This window comes from Festucalex cinctus, chromosome 20 (genome assembly GCF_051991245.1).
Source record: "Festucalex cinctus isolate MCC-2025b chromosome 20, RoL_Fcin_1.0, whole genome shotgun sequence".
NCBI lineage: Eukaryota > Metazoa > Chordata > Actinopteri > Syngnathiformes > Syngnathidae > Festucalex > Festucalex cinctus.
This window is the reverse complement of record NC_135430.1, coordinates 16187414-16206078: the sequence shown is the minus strand read 5'-3', so window position 1 is coordinate 16206078 and position 18665 is coordinate 16187414. Positions and strand designations below refer to the sequence as shown.

The following is an 18665-nucleotide window of genomic DNA, read 5'->3' as shown; positions in this document are numbered from 1 at the left end:
TCTTACCAAAATAAATGCCCCCAAAATAAAGTGGTGCTTTTAAATTAAGAAATATGACGTTTGTTTCTATTGGGTTAAAATGTGAGTTGCTCATCCCTTCATTTACATAAATAGAATATTAGTTAATTAATACATAATAAATTTATAAATTAAATTAATAAAAAAATAAAAACTGTTATTCATCATCCACAGCCTCAGATTTTTTTCCCCTCAACATTTCACAAAGGCATACAAACTCAAACTGCAGACTTTCCCTTGCTAAGGGATGCTAATTTTCAGAGTGTAATTAATCTGCTGCGTTATAATACATGTCTGGCCCTTTGTCCACACTTTGATTATGTCTGCTTTTCACAATATCCGTGACCTGATCAATGTCCGGCACACATCACCTTTCACAGACATCCATGAAGTTATGGCTGATCCAAAACAGCTCAAATCCCCAAAGTGATTGCAAGGGCCATATTTAATCAGGCCATTCTTTTAGGAATCTAACAATTAGCAGCAGCAGTTTTTCTCATATTTTGTGTTTGAGGGCAGGTATAAGCTTTAATGAACACGACATCCTTCACATCATGATGGCTAATTACTTCAGCATGCCACAGGAGTTATATTTCCTCATCAAACGCGAAATTATTTTCAAGACCTTCTTGGGTTTTATTTCGTGGTTTGAGGTTCACTTTTGGGCCAAGCGACCTGCCAAGGTGAAACCTGGAGTCTGTCAAATGGCAGGCGGAGCAAAGAGGATCCCCACCGGCAGTTGTCTGATTTTTCAAATCAGACAAGAGGCATGAATGAAAATACGAAACATGAGCCCAGGGTTTCCCCCAGCGCTTTATTGGCCTGGCGGGCCGCCAGGCTTTTCTTGCCGAACGGCGAATAGGATTCGACGTATGTCGTTGACAAATATTTTCCCGGGCCAGTTTTGTTCCCAGTCCATCACTGACTATTAGGCTTATCAAGTTTTCTGGATAAATCCTTGATGAACTGTAATGCCACTAGTTATTTTTCAATGGATGATATGTGGGATTCAATTTGTACGATAAATATATTTTTTTAGAGGGTGGGGGGAATATTCAGAGAAAAAAAACTTGCAAATTTGCCACTTTATAAAGTGTTAGATTTGCGAGAAACTTACGAGAAATACACATAGCGTAGTTATAGTCTAATGTGAGCATTCGTTGGTAGTTAATGGGACACTGTTTATCAAATGAAAAGGCAGGATCGAGACAGATTCATTCTTTATTTAAACTTTACTTGTCATACACGGCAGCTAGCGCGACAACAGTTCCTGATCCCCAATCAGCTGACTAACACTAACCAATCAGAAGCTAGCATACTTAAGGTAAATGCAAGTGAATAACAGAGAGCAGCAGATTCGCCATATCAACTTAGCTACTTTTACAAAAAAAAATACTCGCTAATTTTCCACTTTATAATGTTGCAAATTTATGAGGTTTTTTTCTCGCAAATTTGCGACTTTATAAGTGGCAAATTTGCAGTTTTTTTCTCAGAATATTTCCCCCACCCTTAAAAAAAAAAATGTACGTGGCCCTAATTGCTACGTTTGTAAACGATAAGAAGTAAAGAAAAAAATTCACGTTGGCCATCCACAGGGGCACGCTGAGGAAAACAAGCAGGCCTGCATGTTTGGACTTTTGGCAGCCTGCACTGGCGCTGACTGACAAAAGAACCACAGGATGCTGCGACGTCCAGTTTGTGGCATTTTCTGCTACCAGTCTGGGACGGGCTCCTGTCAACATGTGTCTGTCACATCCTTCTTACAATCTTGTTTTCGCTCTCGTGTTCTCTCTGGTGCAAAAAAAAAAAAGGTTCATGGCTCCTGCTCAGGTTTGACTGTTGAAAGTGAAGGACACCAAAGGGAGACTTTCGACCCAGACGGTGCACAAAAGCCATAGAGGCTACTGACGGTATCACACAGGATGCTCAGCACCACAGGATTTCAAATTATATGTTCAGACTTCCTTAGGTATCCACATCACAACAGCAGATATAGAAAAACCCCAAACTTTAAGAAATCTTTATTTCCAAACCTTTATTTTTTGCTGCTGCTGCCCTCTTGAACTCGCGAAAGATTGATTATGATCCGATCCCGGGTTACACAAATAAAGAATGATGCCAAACATGCCTCTGAAGGTAGCAAAAATACACAGGAGATAGTAATGGCAGGCGCTCAAACCACTAATGTGCGGCATGAGCCAGACGCAGCTCGCCACTGTATACATTCAGCTCTGCTTGTCATGATTAGTTTGTTTAGCTCTTAAAAACCGCCGCGCCTCGTGCGTCATAAACAAACACGCCCTATTTAGTGACGAGCCTCAAGTTGTGGCCGAGTGTTGGAATCAAGAGTTAAGTGTCATCATCAACAAAGGAAAATGACATAAGTGAATATTTGTTCCTTATACTGGAAAAAATGGAAATACCTTTATACTAAAACAAAACATTCTTGGATAAAATTACTGGCTACTTGCATTGACATATTTTTACATAACCATTTCTGACAAATCATTGTCAAAAATCATCAATGATTTGAACTTTGATAAAAAGTGAAAAAAAAAAAAAACATCGTTTTTGCCTTGGATTTAAATGCATTTATACTTATGACGTCGTGTTTAGGTCATCTAGCGAAGAAAACAAAATAAGGCAAGATAAGATTTAACGAAGTTGTCATGACGAAATTTAAAGTTGTATGCTGCCACAAAGGTCCTACTTCAGGAATCTCTCAACTGTGATCGCGATGACGTCTTTAAAATTTGTCATGGTGACTTAAAATCTCGTCATGAGGACTTCAAATCACGTCACGATGATTTTAATTCTCTTCATGATGATTTTAAACCTCTTTTTTTTTTATTTTTTTTTTAAACGTGATATTTTCACTTCTGTTGGCAACATATTCCATTTGCATGCAGCACAACAGCTAAACGCTGCTTCACCATGTTTGCTTTGAAACCTGGACTCCAGTCAGTGAGCCAAGTTTCAGAGCCCTACGGATTTTTAAGCAACATACAGATGACCTCACTGCAGTCTGATTGGGAGTTTAATTTTGCTGTGTCATTGTGTCTTCTCACTGGATGGATGGATGAATGGAACTTCGGGTTAGAATGTTGAAAACCATTTATTTTATTTTTACTTTCTGGACCTGGATTTGACACCTGTGAACTGATTTTGTGTCAACCAAAATTAAATGAGAAAGTTTTCTTACCAATAACAAGAACATTTTTTTTTTTTAATTCTGAGGTTTATTCAATGCTTTGACCAAGTAAAAACCGTTTTGAAAAATAATTTTTTTACAAGAAATAAAAATACAATGAGATATGCATGTCATTGGATTGAAAATCCAGTCTCTGTCAAATAGAGAAAAGGAGAAATAAATTCATATAACTTAACAGTAAAAAAAAACAAAACAAAAACAAAACAGAACCAAACTATTGGTCACAAATTTCTTCATTTTTACAAAGTCAGTAATAATAATTTATAGGCTTTATAAACTGTTGTTGCCTTTCATTTGTCATGGGATGTAAAGACATGTACAGCACCAACGTTTTAGCAGTAGAAACTTTTGTTAGTGTCACTTTTGAGGATGGGTTGCGGGTAGAATCGAAAAAAAAAAAAAAAGGCCTCCTCCCTTGAACAATCTCCACCCAGAGAGCGGGTATCGTGTGAGGTGCGAGGGTTGCGATTAGAAACACAAGGAGCAGCCCAAACTGCTACCCTGCAGCTACCCTGTCTGGGTCAGGTGTATAAAAAACACATGTGGCCCCCACTGTGTAAATAGTGCCTTGGGGTTAGCTCGTGTGATTCATTTCATGATACATCCATAAGCACGCCAAGATGAAAAATATCAGATTCATTTCTTTGACTTCATGTGAAAAGGCATGTTACCAATAAAGGCTTCTGATTAAATGACAATACATGTCTACAAGTGCATCTTTTTAACTGTTTGCACATTCATAAAGAAAGGTCAAAAAGTTACTTTGTGCAGCATCGCTCCCTCTCCATCCTTGACCATAATCACAGTCTGGGTTGTCAAAACAAAACAACAACAAAACTGCACAATTTACAATGGAATGTACATTTTGACATGAAGTATTAAGGCCACACTGAAAAGGAAAAAAAAAGTATGTATATATATATATATATATATATATATATATATATATATATATAGTGACTTAGTTTATGATTTCCCCCCCTAAGACTACAGTACAATGTATTAAAAATTATTTCATAGGACTACAATTTTAATAATTTCTTTTTCTTTTCATTGTGGCTCAAATATTCCTTCATGATGACACAGTACCTTGAAGATATCTTAAAAAAAAAAAAAAAAAAAAAAAAAAAAAAAATGCTTTAGCTTCTCCAGTTTGTCAAACTTGAATTTGCAATCATTTGGTACTTTCGATTTAGAAAAAAAAAAAAAAAAAAAAAGGAAAAAGCTTCTTTTCATCAAATGTCAAAGAAGCCCTTAATGTGGTTGTCTTACGTACAACACAAGTACAGAAGCCTGATCAAAAACACACTGTAACAACCGCACATGTACAGATTAGCAATAACAAAATATTTAAACTGAGATACTAAACGTATGAAAAGACAAACAAAGAAAGAAAGACATGGGGTAAAAAGTCAAATGTTTAAGCTTGTCCTCCGGCTTCTTGTAAACAGCAATTTGAATGTAATGCTAAACAGCTGAGGATGAAGCAGGCTGGGGGGAGTTGTCATGTTTGTTTTTTGTTTTCTTTCACCCCTCATATCTTTTTGTGAGAACAGAAACGTGAAAAACCAATGCCGCACATTTAAAACACTGATAATGACAAAAAACAAAACAAAAAAACATCCCTTTATATGTCACGGGTCAAGTTTGTAGCATGCGCATGTTTGTGTCACTGCACGTGTGAACGTAACTTGATTAGGGTCCAGCTTTTGCATGTTTTGTTCCGATAAGAGGGAGCGTCGTCACTAACAAACACAATCCAAGGCTGATTTGCGTCCCTTCAGTTCCTTATCGACGCGTTGCTCACGTTAGCGCTGCGTATCTGCGTACTTAAGTGTCATTGTTGGGGCAGCCGGCACCGACAAAACATGCTTGAGTTTACAGTCGAATGGAGGACTCCAGTCAAAACACGCAGGACACCTTCAAGGAGTTCCTTCTGCTTATTTTGTAACAAAGTGTTAACATACGATATGTCTGTGCGTGCATAATGATTGATGACCTCACTGGGTCTTTCAAGGCACACTTCCACTTCCTGTATCACGACAGTGACTCTAAACATTGGTCAAATAATCCTTCACAAATTCCAAAGAGGCACTACTAGTATTTTGCATTGACAAGAGCAAAAGTCACTTTGGCAAAATACACATTGAGCATAAAAAATAGGGGAAAGAAGTCATCAAAAAATAAGTTAATATTACAAAAAAAAGTGTCTCGTTGTTTGGAATACTGCAGTACAACTTCAAGTCCTATTGAAGACACTTTTTAACAAGAAAATGTTTCTTTGTCCTTCAAAAAGTCCTCGTACGAATAGTTTGCCGAAACAGGAATGTTTGCATAGAGTGAGGAGGCTCAACTTGGAGCTAATAATTGCGCACGAGTGGCACTTTAACAGTTTTGATCTCTGCTATATGGGAAGACTTTTGGATGATGCAGCTGGTGGTCCCGGGGGCGCCGTCCTTCCCCTGCGCCAAGTTGGTCAAGGCCATGGCGGCATTGATCTCCTTCCAGTACGTCTCATCTTTGCCCTTCGCCTTTTCCTTGTGTTCGGCTCTGACGCCACCGCTGATGACACGTAAACGTGGGCCATGAAGGGGGGGTAAACAATAAGCACAGATTAAGATGTGGGAAATATGCATGGTTGCTCTTTTTTTTTTTTTTTTTCGGTTTTGGTGTGCCTTTTCAGTCTAGGTGAACTAATATAAAAGACATAACATTATTTGCAAACTGTAAAAAGAGAGACAATACAAGACATCTAATCTATATCAAATATATATCTTATTATAAAACAGGGTTAACCTTGTTGGAGGTACCGAACCTCACAAGTTTCCTATGTGCATTCATCGAACCCTTCTTTATTGAAAAACATTTTTTTTCCCAAATTTAATACATAGGTATCGGGTTTACTGGTGAACAAAACGAACAGAATCTGTATTCCCCATCTCAATGCATCTTAAGGAAGTGATCATTAGTTTTGAGGGATAGAAAGTTGTGCTTGAGTCGAATTGCTCAACTTGGCATTGCAAATCATGCAGTTAGGACGCTATTTATAAAGCCGTACAAAACAACCACGGCTGTTTTCTTAAAATGGAACACAGGGGGCAGCAGATACAATGAAAACAGCAGGGGCCCCAGAATTGAACCCTGTGGAACACCATGAGTTCCGTTATACAGCATTCCCCCCACAACCCCCACACCCCCAGCTTGTATTTTGCCATTTTGTGTTTGTTTTGTAAACAGCGGGACGTTTCTGTGTAAAGACACTCCAGCCAATCGCAGAGCGGGGGGTGGCGTGTCACAAACGGAACGTGAACGTGTCGGCTGCGTGACGTCAGTCCCGCGGCAATTCGAAAGCACGAACAGATTATTTTTTTTCTCACTCACTCACTAACTCACTCACTCACTCACTCACATGTGTGAATGAGTGAGTGGAACGTCCCGCTGTTTACAAAACAAACACAAAATAGCAAAATACAGGCTGGGTGTGTAGGGGTTTAGGACAAAATCACCCCCACACATTAAGAAAAGCCCAGATCTGTAAATTGAGAAGTAATTTAAATCTTGTATTTTAAAAAGTGCATTTTCCTGAGTGAAACCTGCAGACTGCGCCTTTAAGAACCACCTTTACATGTTTACATAGTTTTTGCATCTTTTTACACAAGAGTTTCCACATCAATAATATGGATATGCAAGTAAAAGATGGTGAACTCACTTGTCATATTTACTTGATCCATGCTCTGTGGTTACTGAAAGAAAAAACACAAAATAGTTAACTTTAAATGAAAGTGATATGTAGTGTGTTGGTTTGTGTGTATCGTTTGGATAAGAATATTTCCAAAAAAGCCATCAGGAAAGAAATTAGCTAATAAGATCGAGACTTGTGACTCATAGACTCCATTCTGTAATATTGAGTTCAAAAACAATTTGGCCCCCGCCAGTGTAATTGTGAGGAACTCATTTAGAAAACGACTGAGCGTGAAAGACTTGAGTGGAAACGAAAGAACGCAACGTGAGTCAGTGAACGTTCTCGTTTTTTTTCTCTCTCCTAAAATGGAAGCAATCATTATCTCATATGTAAATCATTAGCAGGCAATAACGTCGTCATTAGACAATCTAACCAACGTTCTCTTCAGGGCAAGCGGTGTGTTTATTTCAATATGCTGTTCAAGAGAAGAAGATGACCAAGTGCATGTCAGCGCGTGTTCCGTGTTGAGTGACGAACTCGAGACTCGAATTGTGTTTTGCTTTCAGTGAGTATGATGATACACTTTTGGCTTTGAGGAGGCACCGAATGGATAGCAGAGCATCTGGATATCCTCGCCAGTCGCTTTCTTTAAGCTACCCAAACACACAGCTAAGGCCACGGGAGCCTTTAATAGCTCAGTCTTGACCAGGTACACATGATTTACAGACATTAAAACATTCAGAGTGCAGTTTTATTTTTAGTCATTTATATGCTGTTGTTTAAAACCGAAAAACGTCTCGGAACTGAGCCACGTTGTATTGCAATGTTAAATAAAGCCAAATGTATCATACAAGACATTTTGAGCCATCTATTTCATGGGTGTCATATCCCCCCCCCCTTTAAAACCCTAATGTATATAATCTGACACATGCATTGCACAGATTAATCCATTAGAGGGCAGTATCACCCAGCTGATGGCTATTCCAGCGACCTTGCAAGATCACCCCAGTTGAGAAAGGAGAGACACCTATACTGAAGAGTAGGGATGTAACGATATCCAAATGTCACGATACGATAATTATCACGATATTGTGGGGAGGTTGGCGAAAAAAAAAAAAAAGTCACAATATTGTAAAAAAATAAGCTCATACTAAAAAACAAAAGAAAAGAAAACAATATTGTGCTTTTGTACATAACAGCGATGTTATATGTTTCTATTATTATGATTTATTATTTTTATGTTATGCTGTGCATGCACGCACACATTGAGTTCCTCCACATATTTACTCGGTTCACAGGCATATTACGTTCCCCTTCATCTGACAATTAGTGTAGTTTTTAAACATAGAAGGGTCAAAACATCCCTCATGAAAATTAATTTGCACTAAAAAACTAGCCATGAGAGGGCGCTAAAACTACACAAATGGAAATCAACCTGACATTTTTACCAGATGTGTTGCATTTAAATATCGTGAACATGACGACGATATTGTGGCAGTTTTAATATCATGATATCACAATGTTGCGCTTATCGTTACATCCCTACTTAAGAGTGGGAAATGTTCTAATTTTTGGAAATTCTAATGTTTGATATGTCTGTTTATTATTAGATTTTTGACAGTTATAAATATATGAATTTAAAGCATTGTGACCGGATGTATCAAATATGACACAAATCAAAATTCATATGTAGAGGTTGATTAAATAAAAAAAATCATTCAAAGGAACCAATAAATACTATTTTAAGGTACAAAAAAACAAAACAAAAAAAAACACGTAATTTTCTCTCATATATTTCATGGTTCAGGAAGTGTTTTTCATACTTCTCTGTGCTCCACTATTGCACAGACACTGCTGCAATGAATGTTAGTACATTTCCTTTCCATTGTATATTCCATAGGGAAAAATCCGACTTCACACAAATCCGACAGAAGTTGAGAGGAACGTATGCACATTGCACAAGTGTAGAAAGTCTCTTAAAGCATTCCAATTCAAGTCCGTGGATTATCCCTGATGTCCTATCAGTGCTTGGTCTTTATTTGGCTTTATCAGAGAGGCATTTTCCTTTATTGACATTGTTCACTTCTCTGTGCTCGACTTGTTCACCTCCATGAGGAAGTGCTGTAACACCCCTGGATCCAGGTACTGGACATGGACTGTTCGTGTAGCTCCCTGCCAAAATAAATGCAAGTCTTCCTGTCAATGTTTGACTTTATGCTTTGTTGAGAATCAGCACTACTTCTACAATTCCAAAATATTTTTATGAAGGCTTTTAATGCATCCAAGCGCTTCTTCAACTTGTTATTATTGGGAGTCGTGTAGGTTCAATGAGGTACTACACGGCCAATATTTGAAGAGTGAATGCATCCTCTTCATTCCATTTCCATCTGTTCGCTGTGCTAGACTGTGGATTGGCAACGATCACCATCATCACAGTGGTGTAATTATAGGGCCAATGTTCGTTCATGCAATGTTTATATTCCCCCATGATATATTAGCTCAGTGTTTGGCTCGTCGTTGGCAGCGACAACGGTAGCAAGTCGGTCGACTTCAGCGACATGAAAGACACGCGACATGTGGGGCGAAAGTGTGGATTTGTGCGGGTAGACGGTCGCCGGGTGTGTGTGTCTTTCCATCCACCTTTTAAAGTGTTTTGCAGCGTGTGTGAGGCAGCCACACGATCCTTTCAGAACATCCAGCATGACAGGCCAAGACAATTTATTAGTCAGAATAGCCAAATTTGGTTGAGCAGCTTGTCGTACACAAAAGTGATTTTACAGATATGTCAGTTTGCTAACACTCAAAATATATATTAACAGTCGGCAAAGGAGTATTTGTTGGCCTCTTTCTTTTTATTCATTAGTTGAAGGAGAATGAACCAGGAACAATTCAACGTTAAGAATGGATGGGCATAAAAAAACAACACTGGAGCTAGAATTGACCCCTGAGGGACACCCTTGGTAACAGGTACACAGTCTGACTGGATGCCCCTGAGCTCTATCAGACATATAACTCTGGAACCAATCACAAACAGTATGGATGTTCTGTTTTCTACAGGCGTGTTTGAAAAGAAACTGACTTCATTAACAAAAAAAACAAAAAACTATGGATGGACAGGGTTTCATACAGACCAACACTAACTAACTGACTTAAGTGGCATATTTGGGTTTGTTTGTCTGACCTAATTTCAGGGAGTGCAGTTGGCAGGGTTAAATTCTGCGGGTTCTTTTACCTTTAATGATCACTATACTAACATTAATTAACAGTATTTTTCCACTTAGGCTATTTAATGATGCCAGGAAGATCGTATACACATGGAGCCTTATCAGACAGACATCGAAGAAGGTATAATACATGTCCAAAATAATTCCTGTTCTTATACTGTCTTGGTCACACCCACACAGGGGATGATGCAACCTAACCAATGTCTTTTCCTATATGTGACTCCATGGTTTTAACCGGTTTCAACTGGTCTAAGAGTGCTAAAGGTTGCCATAGAAAGCCACAGCGATATAACCAACGAGCCAAATGTGATCCTCACAGTTACTGTTACTGCACAGTGCTTGACAGAAGTCATATGAAGTAACATAAAGCCTGCTTATTCTTCTGGCGGACTGGGGCACCTGTCTTCGTTCTGGTATCCCACAACTAGTGGATCAGATTCCACCATCCAATCACTCCCCACCCCCCCTCACTTAAAACTCTGTTTCCAAAGCTATGTGCCTAAAACAGCTAAAATTCTGATAGTTTAAAACAACAGCTTTGCCAAAAACTATACAAATCTCCACTAAATGACTAGCAACTATTATTTTTTTTAAAATCTTTTTTCCTGCTATTTTTTTTCCTTGCTTCCCTGCTTTGCTGCTGAAGACTGGGGTAGACGTTGTTGTTGCCTTTGGGCTCCACTGACAGTGGGGTTTCACGCAACACCGAAGGGGAAAACTAAGAAGTCTGATGGTTTCTGGCATGGGGTTGTAAGTCCAAAAATACTAGCTCACTTAACATCCCTGCGGGGTGATGGTGGGAGGGCATGAAGAGGGCAAAAAAAAAAAAAAAAAAAAACATACCGTAAAACCTTGCGAAAATGAGGGGAAAATAAACCAGGGCTGACAAATTAAAGAGAGGATGAGGTTACACCTGTTGGGATGAGCGAGGCCCACTATCATCATTCCCATGTGGTGCTGTTGTTAGCAACATACAACAATAAACAAGCCTGATGCTGCTGTGCAAACCATGGGAAGGGCTATGTTACGACCACAAATAAACGCACACTTTTATATTTACAATGTGTGGCAAGCCTCTGGCAGGGTGGTGAGCTCATCCTCCTTAAGTGTCAATTATTGAAAAAAATTACATGCTGCCTGAAAAGTAGAGGGCCTTTTCCCATGAAAACAAGAACAACAGGGCTTCAGAATTCTAATAAGCGAAATATTATTTAATCATCAAATATTTAAAAAATATTTGCTGTTTTGCATAGATATATACGTCACAGCAAATGGCGGTTTCTTAATATATTTATAATTAACTCATTCACCAACCAGCTATTTTCACTAAAGCAACCGCCTTCGCTCCTGGCTGTTTTACTGGATTTTCACTGATTTTGCAAGGCCAATGGAATATTGTGTTCTATTTCTATAAAAACATGGAACCTACCAAAAGAAAGATTAAGTCTTCTTTCTTCAGGAAAACAAAGTATATTTGTATCTGTTTCCATTTTGAAGCAATTAGCGTTAGAGCATCGCTAGCTTTCCGCATTATTCAAAAACCTGTTGTTGAGCTTGTTGCAACATGGCCCTGGTTGATCTCTTATACTCTGTTGCCACCTGCTGGCCGTTTCATTTTTGTAATAATTACCGCTTTAAGAGACCTCTTCAGGTCAGAGGCTGCATCAAAACCTTTTGTATGCTCTTGCATTAAAAACAAAAACAAAACGTATAAATACGCTTTAGCACGTGTGGTAACACTTTATCATAACTACCCGTTATAACTAGTTAATAGACCATTAGTAAACTGTTAATTAATGAGTTATTAATGACTTATTAAATGTTTGTTAACTGTTTGTTAAGGTTTTAAAATGTCTATAAATAGTAAAAATGTCATTATTAAACTGTTAGTTATTGAGCTCTAAATGACTTAACTGTATATTAATTATTCATAACTATATTTTATAAATTAGTACTACATCATTAACAAGCTATTAGCAAATTACTTACTAATGACTTGTTAAGTATTACTTCATAGTTTGTATAGGTTATTGGGACGTCATTATAAAGTTGCCACTATTCCTCATTTATTACGTGTTAGTAAATGTGGAGTAGTTGCAACTTTAGAATAACGTCCCAATAACATAAATAGAGTAATAACTAATATTTAAGTAGTAGATTAACTCACTTCTTTGCAGCAGTTGTTAATAGTTTGTTAACCATCTACTAATACTATACCAGTGAAACTTTGTAGAAGAGCACATGCGTGGAAAAAGTTCAATGGTACGGAAAATTGATATTTAGGCATAGTAAGGCATAGTAATTTTATATTTTAAATTTCACCTTCAAATTCTGTACTTTCAACTTGTTCCACCTGTTTGTTGTTTGACAAAGTTTCATAGGTATTAGTAGATGGTTAACATAAGTTAAGTATTAGTAAGTAGCTAATTTATACTATTGGGATGTTATCGTAAAGTTGCAACTGTTCCTCATTTACTAACAGTTAATAAATGAGGAATAGCTACCACTTTAGAATAACGTCCTAATAACAGATATAAACTATTAACTGATACTTAACAAGTCATTAGTAAGTAATTTACTAATAGTTTGTTAACTTAGTCTAACTAATTTATAATATATAGTTACAAATGATTAATATACAGTTAACAAGTCATTTATAACTCAATAACTAACAGTTTATGACATATTAACTGTTAATAGTCATAAGTATAAATCCTTAACAAACAGTTAAACAATTAATAAGTCATTAACAACTCATTAATTAACAATCAACTAATGATCTATGAACTAGTTATAACGGAGAGTTATTATAAAATGTTACCCACTCCAAATTCAACATCTAAAAGGGAGGAAATGAGGTGAACAGATTTCCACTGAAACATCTCATCGGCATTCCGCTCGACACTAACCTGCAACTGTAGGTCAAGACTTGAATAGATCACTGTGCAATTATAAAGTCCCTTGGATGTCTCAGGCAGCCGAAATGAGTCAGGGGTTACTGTCATCATAGGCCATCGGATGGAAAACATATTAACCGGTTTTACCGCCTTTGCGATGACGCAACTTTTACCGAAGTCTCTTTCAAATTGCTGGATGCGCAGATGTGAACGCTTGGACGCGAGGTTTTTTTTTTGCTTCGACTCAAAGAGGAAGGGGCGGCCGCAGCGCGAGATAACGACATCTCCTGATGCGGTTTCTGATTTGAAAGCAAGCCACGGTCTTGATTAGGAGGTGCGACACCGAGGGACCGCTGATGCCTTCGGGCTCGCTCAATTTCACGTTTCGGTAATCATCTGTATGTTTAACAATGTCAAGAGCGGTCTGTCGCCTGCATACTGCCAACTCTGAGTTATTATTTGTCCTTGTAGCCATTTCACTTATGCTGCCCATGTGAATCAGTCAGTTGCACTCATTTAGCCAAAGACATTAACTCATTCACTCCCAGTCATTTTCACAGAAGCAATCCCGTTCGCTCCTGGCTGTTTTACAGGATTTTGACTGATTTTGCAAGGCCCACAGAATATTGTGTTCTATTGCTATAAAAACATGGAACCTATCAAAAGAAAGATTAAAGTCTCTTCTTTCATCAGGAAAAAAAAGTATGTTTCTATCTGTTTCCGTTTTGCAGCAATTAGCATTAGAAGAGAGCTAAGTTTCATCAGTTTTCACAAATCTATTTAAAATTGTAAGTAAATTAGCTTTTTTTCTACATGGCCCTGGTTGATCTCCTTTGCTCTGCTGCCACCTGCTGGCCGTTTGTGTAATAACTACCATTTCTGCAACCGTTCTTTGCAGTTGAGAGAAAACAAAACAAAAAAACGTATAAATACGTCTTTGGGACACTTAAAACTCATTCACTGCCTTTGACAAGTATACTTGTCAATTGTATTTTTTAGAGCGGTGCTAAATGGGGGCGAATCTGAGCATGCTCCACTGTAAATATCAAACTTGGAAACAACTTTACTGATGCCCAACCACCGGTAGATGACATCATTGCCCCATTTTATAGGAAATAAACACAGTTTCAGAGTCCATGGGAGAAATGGCTGTATTTTGGCAAACCTACATTTTTCTGCTGTCAATTATAAAAGAACGGGACGGGACAAAAAGTAGGGAGTCTATTCTGTTATTTGGTAGATTCGGTTTATATATAATTATTGAATGGAATATCACGTGAGTATTGGAAATGTAAAAATTTTCTATAATGACTGGCAGTGAATGAGTTAAAACATTTTTAAAAAAACGCATTTACACGTTATTGGGAGCAAATGAGTTAAACATGGTGCAAATGAAATGGCAATTCGGCAGGCTTACACTGTCTGACATTTACTGAGCCACTGCTTACAAAAAGACTCCGCTGCACACTTCACTGCTTTGTTGCCGCGTGTGTCTGGCAGATGTCACACTGTCGGCCGTCAAGGAGGCTTTAGAAACAAAAAGTGAAGAACTAGTCGGAGCAAGATGAAGAAACAAGCTTATTTCCGATGTTTAAAGGCTGCCAAGTTGTCACTGTGTTTACGTGTAGCAGTAAACACAGTTGTAATCAGGGCTCCAGTAAATCAGCCAGAAGGACAAGACAAGAGAAGTAAATATTGTCAAAGCTGCTGTCCTCTTTTTTTTTTTTTTTTGGGTGTGTGTGTGTGTGTGTGGCAATCCAGACTGCTGCAGGGATGCCATGGACAAACAACAGACTATCATTACCATGATGAAGAAGATCAGGGTTTATGCCATGTAGCCTGACAACGCGAGTCATACAAAAATGATCAACACGGAGGATTGAAAAGTAAACAACGAGCGTCACACCGCAATGACTTCACCGCAAATGGGATGCTTCAAAAGATGAAACTCTTACCACTAGGTTGGACACCAAAGCAGGTACAAATGAGTGGCTTTGAGCATTAGTGTCTTGACTCAAATAGTGGCCAGGAGTGTTTACGTGTTTCACTGCAGGGAGTACTTAGTGTGCATTTGAAGGAGGTGTCTGTTCGAGCGTAGGCCTTTATTTGCACGGATGCTTGTTTATAAGGCTGGAGTGACACAAGCTGCCGTCTGTAGACTTGTGGACTGAGAACGGCTACTTGTATATTTCAATGCAAAACGAACATCTATTCAAGCTGATGCCATTATGGGAAGGAATAGGTTATTCCATGCCAAATCACCTACAAAAATTCTAACCAAGCAGATTTTGATTTTAATGAAACTCGGTGTACTTGTTGATAGTGATGGCAAAACACTAAATCTCAAATTTTAGGTCAATCAGAGCAGGGATTAGGTCGTTACGGCCCATCGAATTTTGACACACACACAAAAAAAAAAAAAAAAAAAAAAAAAAAAAAAAAAAGGTAAAAGGTCAACTAAACCAAAAGGTCACGAATATTTTCACCAATCTAAATGATTGATGATGATTTGGAATCCTTGTTGAATTCCCTTTCCAACAATACATGTTTTTGTGAAGATTAGTAGCAGTTCCTGAGATATAAACGTTCACAGGAACGTGGCCATGCCCCTTTTGCTGGAAATTTGGCGACCCGTAGCTCCAAAACCCCTGCTCCGATTGATTTAAAATTTGAGATTTAGTGTCGTGGCACCACTATCAACATGCAGACCAAGTTTCATTAACTTGGTGATTTGGACTTATATTTGAGCAGTGGACGCCGCAAGGTTCTGGCAAATTGATTGATTCTAACTCCAGTTAGATGGTGAAATCAGATGGTCATGTCAAAAGTTAAGGTAAAATGTCAATTTATTATACAGTGCTAAACAAATGTATTAGAATAAAGTTAATGACACAGCTGTCTTAAACTAACAAAGTTGGTAATTAATAAAATCAAACGGCCTCTTATGAGAGGTAGTCTAATAAGCTTTTTACGTACTTTTATATGGTATTCATTGTATTGTATTAGTCACTAGACGTCACATTTGTCGGGAAAAACTACATTCTCATAAAAGCTCCTTCTCTCCTTAATCTCAGCCTATTGTTGCAGACTATGGAATGGAAACACTTAGTTTCCCTCACAGACGAGGGCAAAAAGCAGCTGTGCTCTCTGGATGCGATGACCTGATGGTGGGCGTGTCAAGTTGATGATTTAAAAATGATCAGGTTGAGAGGGCTCGGTATGACTTTCGTATAAACAATGTCTGCGTCGGCCAGTCAACATCGCCGCAGGAGTGACGGTTAGAAAGAGGGTCATACCACAACTCTGCCAACTTTCAGTCGTTCCCACTGTTAGATCCGCCACTCCCAGAAGGACACTCGAGTTTTTTTGTTGTTGTTTTTACGTCACTGCAGACTACAATGCGGTGACAAAAGGGCACACCAGTTTGTTCGTGGGAAAGACAGACGGTATATACTGTGGATCTATATTAGTTTTTTTGTTTGTTTTTTTAATTTAAAAGCTATACACCAGGGGTGTCCAAACGTTTTACTCTGAGGGCCACATACAGAAAAATAGAAAGCTGCAAGGGCCACTTTTATTTTTTTATTTTTATTTTTTAAGTTATTTATTAACACATTCATTCCCAGACGAGCAAAAAATGCATCATATGACGTCTTGTTCCGTCAATGGCAGTGAATGAGTTAAACATGGTAAAAATCAGTGAAGCAATTATAAATTGTTGATATAATGTAGTTATTTATTGAAAACTGCTAACAGTCACAAGGCAAATAGTGACCCCTGTGTCCCTGTGTGCCACTATAAGAGATACGCCTCTCCACTGAGCAGCAGCTGAATCCCAATTTGACATTCTGAACCACGAGAACAATCGATCGTCAACTGACCACACTTAAGAACCGTTAACCTAATGTGATGTTTTCACAAATTGGACCTTGTCACTAAGCAACAAGTGAATGAAACTATTTTTATTTCTGAAACTGAATTATTAGCTGCAAATTTGTGTCTTTGCATAGCTAGAAATGTTTTAATCCACCCTCTTTTTTTTTTTTTGAAACAGCATTGAAAAATTATTTTTAGTATTTGCCGCGGGCCGCCAAAAAATGTATGGCGGGCCGCAAATGGCCCCCGGGCCGTAATTTGGACACCCCTGCTATACACCATTAAACCAGTATTATTATTATAATACGAGATATCTGCCTGCGGCCACTAACTTGCTTCAGGCATTAACCTCTTTTCCACATCAATGGAGTTACTTGCAATTACATTCACCATCTGGCTACTGTATTCATCAACCTGAGTCTGTATAGTCGAAATTCTAGCCAAATATGCCTCCGTCAAACTTGTGTAAATGCGTCTGACCGAGATCACTCAGTCTCCTCTAGCAAGAACGTTGGGACTCACTTGGCGAATAATGATCTACATGATACCGGACGGGGTGAAATCTAGTAACCGAGCAAGAAGAAAAACATTCAGCCAGATTCCTGCCATTTAATATCCCATTAAAGGGTCATTTGGCATGAACCCCTGGCATGTGCGATGGAATTCTACTGTTCCTTGCCTTCAATGAAATTCCCCAAAGGCTTTGGACTGTAGGTGTGTGCGTGTTTGTACTGGACGTTGTGCGCGCAGCTTGTGAATGGTGAGGTGCGTGCGTGCGTGCGTGAGTCATTTTAAGCCGGCAGAAGTTTAGTTTTCCATCGGGGTAAATCTACACCCTCCATCTCCTACCACGTCTGACTGCCCTCTGTAGTCAGAGATAACCATGTGGGTTCACGACATATAAAGTATTGTGTATTTGGAGAACTGACAACAAAATACTAATAAGTCATTTTTTTTCCTGTCCCATTTAAAATCAGATTTTTCGAAACTGGTGAGGCACCTGTCCTCAAGACAACTTTCCACGAAGTAAAAGCTTTCTCTAGCATTTATGCCAAGAACAGCAAAACCAATAATAATCAAGAGCAAAATATCACATTAAGCATTAATACGAAGTAGCTACTCTTTATTAGAAACATCCAGACAGTCCAATGAAATCGTCCTTGACTTGGATTCCACCATTTAAAATCAAGCCACGCTTCATTTCTACTTTCCTCCCCATCTTTCAACCCAAATGGATTTCTACTATTTTTCACAATAAAACACACATGCACAAACACCAGACAGCCCCTTGCTCCGATAATAAAAACCACATTTGTCCATGTGAGGAACGTTGAACAAAACAAGCTGCTAAAAGAGCCGCTCACTGCTGCAGAACGTGTCCATGTGCACCACAATGAACGACTATTTGTTTTGAAGGCTGAATTGAAGAAAAAAAAAACAGTTTAGATGAGCTACTACAGTGCAATACGAGTTGGGAAATGACAGTGTAGAATGCAGCAATATTATCAATTGCACTTTGTTTAGCAAAGGAAGGATCATGGCTTTCTGCTGACTCCGATTCTTTTCTCCAATAAAACAAGAAACCCGGCTATTTGAAGCTTTATCTTGGTCAGTAGATTGTTTTCCATTATGAAGAAAAATATTACAATAACATTTTATGTGACACTCATAAAACTACTGGAAGATGAAATATTTCTACTCATGGTATTTAAAATGGTACATAAGGCAAAATGTTCCTTTTATTTTTGTGGGTTTTT

General features: G+C 38.3%; 1 protein-coding gene across 3 annotated transcripts in view; it reads right to left on the bottom strand.

Annotated features, from left to right (window-relative positions):
- Positions 1-4738: 4738 nt before the first annotated feature.
- The window catches only part of mkxa (mohawk homeobox a), a 30018-nt gene continuing 16091 nt past the window's right edge, over positions 4739-18665 (bottom strand). For 2 of the 3 annotated variants that reach the window (XM_077509449.1, XM_077509448.1), the window contains exons 7-8: positions 6939-6972; positions 4739-5791 (exon numbers count right to left, since the gene is read on the bottom strand). In XM_077509449.1, the coding sequence (XP_077365575.1) occupies positions 5590-5791; positions 6939-6972 (236 nt within the window). In that variant the 3' untranslated portion in view covers positions 4739-5589. Of the gene's footprint in view, positions 5792-6938; positions 6973-7911; positions 9084-18665 lie in introns of those variants that run through there. The other variant, XM_077509450.1, reaches the window with a different exon arrangement.